General features: G+C 36.0%; 1 protein-coding gene across 2 annotated transcripts in view; it reads right to left on the bottom strand.

Annotated features, from left to right (window-relative positions):
• Nucleotides 1-1,923: 1,923 nt before the first annotated feature.
• The window catches only part of LOC102205921 (sodium-coupled neutral amino acid transporter 3-like), a 34,649-nt gene continuing 29,866 nt past the window's right edge, over nucleotides 1,924-6,706 (bottom strand). For both annotated transcript variants that reach the window (XM_005741374.1, XM_005741373.1), the window contains 4 exons: nucleotides 6,283-6,407; nucleotides 6,032-6,176; nucleotides 5,509-5,612; nucleotides 1,924-4,864 (listed from right to left, as the gene is read on the bottom strand). In XM_005741374.1, coding sequence (XP_005741431.1) covers nucleotides 4,760-4,864; nucleotides 5,509-5,612; nucleotides 6,032-6,176; nucleotides 6,283-6,407 — 479 coding nt within the window. In that variant the 3' untranslated portion in view covers nucleotides 1,924-4,759. The remainder of the gene's footprint in view (nucleotides 4,865-5,508; nucleotides 5,613-6,031; nucleotides 6,177-6,282; nucleotides 6,408-6,706) is intronic.

Genomic DNA, 6,706 nt, shown 5'->3' on the forward strand with positions numbered 1-6,706 from the left:
ACATTAAGGTTGTTAAGGTTAGGAAAATATTAATATACATATATTTATAAGGTTACTCATTACTAAGTAAACACACTATTGATGTTGGGCTTGAACACAGTTGAGTCAGTAACCTTAAAATTAAAATTATGTTCATATTTTGTAAAATATTTGTCTCAGTTATAACCTTAAACGAATCTTATATTGTGTTTACTGATCTAAAGTGTGGAGGAACAAATGAGAAGCACGAGTCTGTACAAAAGTGCACACAGAATATTCGGAATCTAAAAAGTAGGATAAATGAGGTGTTTTGTTACCGTATTTTGCATACCGGTGATCCAGTGTGGTTTATGCAAATAATCGAGGGAACGGTTGCTCTTTGCTGTTTTTAAAATAACAGCAGCTTCTGACCATAACAAACGATCCAGAAACCGTATGAAATCAAAACTGAGAGTCAGTTTATGCCCCGTGCGAGCTAAATAATTTATACTGAAATGTCCATACACTGTGTCCTCGCGCTTTAGACAATTTATTGCAGATCTATACCGACACCTTGTGGACATTCTTTTAATCTTGAAAAAAGTCATAATGACTAGCAAATTGTAACATTAATTAATTATGAAGTAATTAATGAATTCATAACTATGTCGTGTAAATTATTATTATTAAATTTTATTTAATGGGGGATTATTTGCATTTGTGAAACATTTTTTATAAAGCACTGTTATGGACCCTAGGGTTGTTGTTTTTACGTGTTGGGTTCTTTTTGAGATCTTCTTGCTTTGTTAACATATTTGAGTCTTGGTTTATTTGCAGTGTTTTATATAGTTTTTAGTATTTCATTTCCTGTTTTGATCTCTTCTTAACTCTAGTTTGTGAGCCGCAGTTCTAGTAATATTTAGTTTGTGAAAAACTTTATTGCTATTCTTATGGTGAACTTTATTTTTGACACATTATTGAGTCTCATGCTGTCTTTATTGTTTATAGTTTCTACTGATCTTGTGTCCTGTTTTATAGCTTGTCTAATATTAGAAGTAGGAGTCTGTGTTTTATTATGTTTTTACATTCTTCTGTCTCACTTTTTTGTTTATGGCTTGGTTCATTTGTGCTTCCTTGTCTCTTAGATCTCAGCTGTTAGTGTCCGTGTCTCTTTCAGTCCCCTTTTGTTATTTCTTATTTTACACTTACTTTTTTACACTTTCTGATCTCTGTTTCCAGCCGGATAACGTGTCATGTCAAAGCACTCGCATCATCTCAAACATCACAATGAATCCAATGGACTCATATGGCCCTCATAGTCACCTCATCTCATTTCAATAGAGCACCTTTGGGATCTGGTGGATCCAGAGATTTGCATCATGGATTTGCAGCCAACAAATCTGCAGCAACTGTGTGATGCCGTCGTGTCAACATGGAACAAAATCTCTGAGGAATCTTTCTAGCACTTTGTTAAATCTGTGCCATGAAGAAATGAGGCAGTTCTGAAGGCAAAGGTAGGTTCAGTCCAGTATTAACAATAAGCTTATGCAGTGCTGTGTCCCCTTTGTCCTTGTGGAGTTGTCTGTAAATGTTTCCCTGTGCATAACCTGTTTATTTCTTTGGATGTGATTACGTATTACTGTTTTCTTCATTCTTTGGCACTTTGCTGTTTTTGACCTGTTTACATGAGCTATGAAACATTTGCTTTTTAGTTAATTCCTGCATTTCACACGTCTACATTTGGCCCCAACTATTCTAAACTGTGACATACGCAGCTGTTGTGGTTCATTTAAAGCTGTTGATATTTTATTTAGTATACAACATAATTTAGCTAACTGAAATTTGCATTACAGAAGGTAAGCATTTAAATGCATGGAGGTAGGTTATTCATAATCAACTTAAAAAACACAGAAAACTGAAAACTTTTTGATGCATGTAAAAGAGGATGAAAGCTCAGAGTCATGTTACCCTTTATCTTTATTGCAATATTGTTTTACAGTACAACAACTGCCAGCAACATATTAAAATATACAGAGATACCAGAAAATAGACATGGATTGAAGGACAAAAAGGTTTAAAAGCACTTTGAAAATGATTACATTTACATTTTTAATCGAACTAAAACTTTAATCGCTATTTACATTATACAAACTAGATATGAATATAGAATATAAAGGGTATACATTTATATACATTATTTATAAATGATGCTGGCTGATGTCAATATTTAATATGTTACTATTCAGTCATACACATTTCCAAAAATCACACAGAGGGAGAGAAGGAGAAGACTAACGACTCTTCGATCTAAATAGAGGTCCACAGAGATCATCTGGTATTAACCACTAGCACAGTGTATCCCCCTCATGTTGATGCCTCATTTGGGTTTTTTTTGTGTATTTTTTGCATGTTGTGAGGCTTTTGTGCGTGGGCACCATTTATAAACTCTTATACACTCACTGTATTTACCTAATGATGTCACATTACATACATGGCCGATAAAACATGGTGTCAGAGATAAATATAACCATTGCATTGGTTAAACAATACCAAAACACTAAGCTATGCACGGGTGGCTGATTCCGATGATTCTTCCCCACACAGATACATAAATACATATCACAGCTAGACAATATTTAATAAAAATTGATTAAAAGAGGTTTGTTGTGTAACAAATAGACAGAACATATTAAGTTACCCACACAGCACTTATAGTAGTGTGGTGTAAAAAAAATTATGATGGAAAAAAAAAAAAACGAAAGAAAAGAAATTGTAGGCAGTCACTAACAACTCTCAGGAAGCAGCAAGGAAGTCAGACATGACCCGACTACACCACTGATAAAATACCACTGACTACAAATGTAAGAAAAAACAAAACAAAAACAATAATCGTGTGTTTCATCACTGAATCAGATTCAACTTATACGTAACACATGGAGTTTAAAACAACAGTTAAGATATCAATGGTAGAGGATTTCCGATCAGAGTATAGGTGCAGGTTAAACAACACAAATGCATACAGGTCATATATATCATAGAGATTTTTCTTTCTCTTTTTTAAACACAGACACTTAAAAACCTCCAAGAATACATCCAACAAATTAGTCGTTGCATTTATAGAACAGACGAGAGCTGAAAATGATGACAGGGGCTTTACAGGGAAGCTAACTTTAATGCAGTCGTTTCAAGTAGTTTCTGACAGCCATCAACACGTTACTTATTCATCACTTACATTACATTAAGATTTAGTCATGTAGAGGCCTTAAAATCACATCTATCGAATATATTGTGTTTGCCTTTCACTGTATTAATGCTACAAGAAGTTGTGCTTATCAAAGAAAAGTGCTATTGCTAAGCGGCGACTTTTCAAGAGTGATAAAGAGAAAGAAAACCCCTGTCGTTCTGTTCGAGATCAGGCTTGTGCTGGACACTCAAATGTTTACTAACCACTTCACAAAGTGACCCTGTTGTCATTGTAATATAGATATTTTGGTTATCTCCGATTCCTTCCGGTAAAATGTTCCGAATACAACACATCCCAATTTTCCTTTTCTAAGTAACAATGAAATCTTGCCCAATTTCAGTTACGTCCTCAGTCTGTACAATCTCACAGATGAGTTTTCTGGTACCATTCGTGATAGTGATTTACACAGTAACACTGGAAAAGAGAACGTCTTGGCGTTCTTTCACATAATGTGTAACCCAGACACCCGAAAACCACTGAAAAGGCTCCCGGCTAAAACCCTTTCTCTCTCTCTGGTATTGCTAGCCTCAGTTAGCAGGAGCTGAGGATCAAGCTTTTAGTCTATACTGCATCATCTGAGGTTTTCATCAAGTAGAGATTAATAATAAAAATATACATCTAGTATATGTTGTGTAGGAATCTCATAGTAAATGTGCTGACTGTGCCATATATTTTGTGGTTTTGCACCCTGCTCTGTCAGAGGTGGGGATTTTAACTCCCCCCCTCCAGAAAAACATAAAAAATATCAGCAGCAGTACAGGTTAAGGAAGTGGGAACTAAAGGCAGCACACCTTGAAGGAATAACTCAACATTTCGAAGTCTTTGTGCCAAAATAAACTCACTGTGCACTGGCTGTAAATACATATTTACTATTAAGATATAGGTGTGCTAGCTATCTGTAAGTAGTTCCAAAGATGCTGAATTATTCTTTCTATCAGTCCAGTAATGTCACTTTTACTATCACTTGTCTCTGCAATTGCACATAATGAATCATATTTAGTTATTTAAATAACTTCAATAATAATAATAATACTAATATCCATGAGAATCATGAAAGAATTATTGATTAATCAATTTCATTCAACAGTTAAAAAGGAGGGCTGCTTATTACAATCTAAGTAAGAGTTTGCAGAGCTATAGATAATCTTAGGATAAGATCTGAGTAGTGAGAGGAGCAGATGCTCATAACTAACATAGGTGCAGGTGTATAAAGACGGCAGCTTTCTACATTGTTGCTTTTCTGTTTGCTTTAACATCTTTCTCACAAGGCACAGCCTCCAAGCATCACCGTCAGCACCTGCTCTTTCAGTGAATTCCCAAAGAACCCTCCACGAAAGCTTACTGGCCTGTAGTGTAATACAGAGCGAGAGCACTTGCCAAGGAACCGAGAGCCCTCCCCCCCAAACTCTACACTCTGTGGACAATATCCTTCTAATGGGAAAGAGAGGGCATCTTCAACATCAACCGTGATTCAAAGTAAAAACAGTAAAATTACAACACAAGACTAAATCAACAATATAAAACCTGAAAATAAAAAAAAGAAACGGAAGGTGGCGCTTAGTGACCACTGCTGGCTTTGCTGGTCCCCGTTGTCCAGTCAATGATGATAAAGCTGAGGCTCATTGTCATAAACAGGAAACCAATCCCAGCGAAGCAGGCAGCCTGAGCGCAGAAACGGAGAACGCAAGTTAAAGAGAGGCACATCACAGATGGTGAAACTGTGACAAAACTGCAGTACAATAATACTTGGTGTCATTAATTAAAAGTTTGTTAAAGTTTATTAATTAAGTATAGGAAATGTTACGAGTCTCCATGTCATTAGATCTTAGTTATACATGTAATGATATGATACCTAACATGTAGTCAGGAGACAAATATGGCTGAGTTGATTTCTTCATGTGGTTATAATGCACATCCATGTAGGATTTCTGAGGCTGGTACAACTTTTAATATTAGTGAATTTTATAAATGGTTCCATAAACACAGTTTACATTGTACAGATGATGTCTCCTCAATAACGATAACTAAATTGAAACTCTCTGATAGACTCAGTAGGTACATGGCAGTAAGATTTTTAAATGATCTCAAATGCACTCCAGTTTCTTTTGTTTAATTCTGATATATTTAAAATCTGGCAAACTACAGACAATTGATGAAATATTCAGCTGGAGTTTTAATTCCTTTCCTCGTTTCCTCCTTTGAGTGTTACACAAAGCACCTACTGTAAAATAATATGAAAACTCAATACTGCGTGGGGACGTCTCTAAATGCTGAACTTAATTTTCTATCTCTCTCAATATGCTCACCAGGATTTTGGGGAAGGAGCGCAGTGGCTCCTCTTCTTTGGGTACAATGCGAATGTAGAAGACAGCAGGGAAGATGAAAATGAGACAAGGAGCAGATGTGGCACCTGGAAAACGCAAAACAGAAAATGATTCTCGGTCCTTAATAAGTCATCCAAACCATTCTAACAGGACTGTAGTAACATAAATCATATGGAAATTAACAGAAAATGGAAAACAGGTGTAGTTACATTCAATTTTTCACTACCAAAAATAATAATAATGATTTAAAGCTCAAAAGTTTGGCAGATGGTCAATTCCACATTTTTTCAAGGTCTGATCAAGAACAATTCACCAAAATGGATTTTTTTTACTTGATTAGCTGTGTTGTGGGGGTGTATTAAGGAAGGTAAGCCATTACTGACAGTGGGCACAAATTAAAGCCACATTAAAGGAAACAGTTTTACTAGCAACCAGGGTTTTACATGTTGGTGTTTTAATATGTAAATCCACCCCAACAGCCTTGTCACATGGTTGATCTACTTACCAATGATTCCAAAGATGCCCAGTATGTTGGGAGCAAAGATGACCAGGAGGTTGATGAAAAGGAGCAGAATGAAAGCAATGGCGATGTGGCGAGGCCAGTAGAACGTCTTATTAGGAAACGCCATCTGCTGGATCGCTCTCCTTACCTTAAAAAGAAAAAGTTCACTGTTTCACACTGCTTCTATGAAATATGACAGAAGCACAATTTGTGCCCGCTGATGAATAAACAGTAAGTTCTAAATGCGTACTTACAGGAAAGAGCACAATTGGCACAGTGAGCGTGACAGCAGTGAGCACAGCCACACGCACACACAAAATCAAAGTGTCGTACGGGTCAATGCGGCTGTATGTGTGCAGCAGCTCTGCTTCCACTTCACCTGGAAGACATGAGGACAGGAAAACAGAGCAGGTTTAAGGAACACGTAGAAGATCTTTAAATGCATTTTAGTCAATGCAGAATCCATTATTTTATGTTAGGGGATTATATCTCCATGTAGTATTAGACTAAATCTTTGTATTAATATGTTTGATTGCTTTTCATTGTTTTTATTTTATTGATGTCATTATGTCCTTGTTGCTAATATGCTTAGGTTACATTGCTTGTTTGTATATTAATTAATGTGAGTATGAGCATAACATGAGAAATAGGAGGAAAAAATTAGCATTGTGAATGACT

The sequence above is a fragment of the Pundamilia nyererei genome, unplaced genomic scaffold (genome assembly GCF_000239375.1).
Source record: "Pundamilia nyererei isolate P.nyererei 1_Seehausen unplaced genomic scaffold, PunNye1.0 scaffold00110, whole genome shotgun sequence".
Lineage (NCBI taxonomy): Eukaryota > Metazoa > Chordata > Actinopteri > Cichliformes > Cichlidae > Pundamilia > Pundamilia nyererei.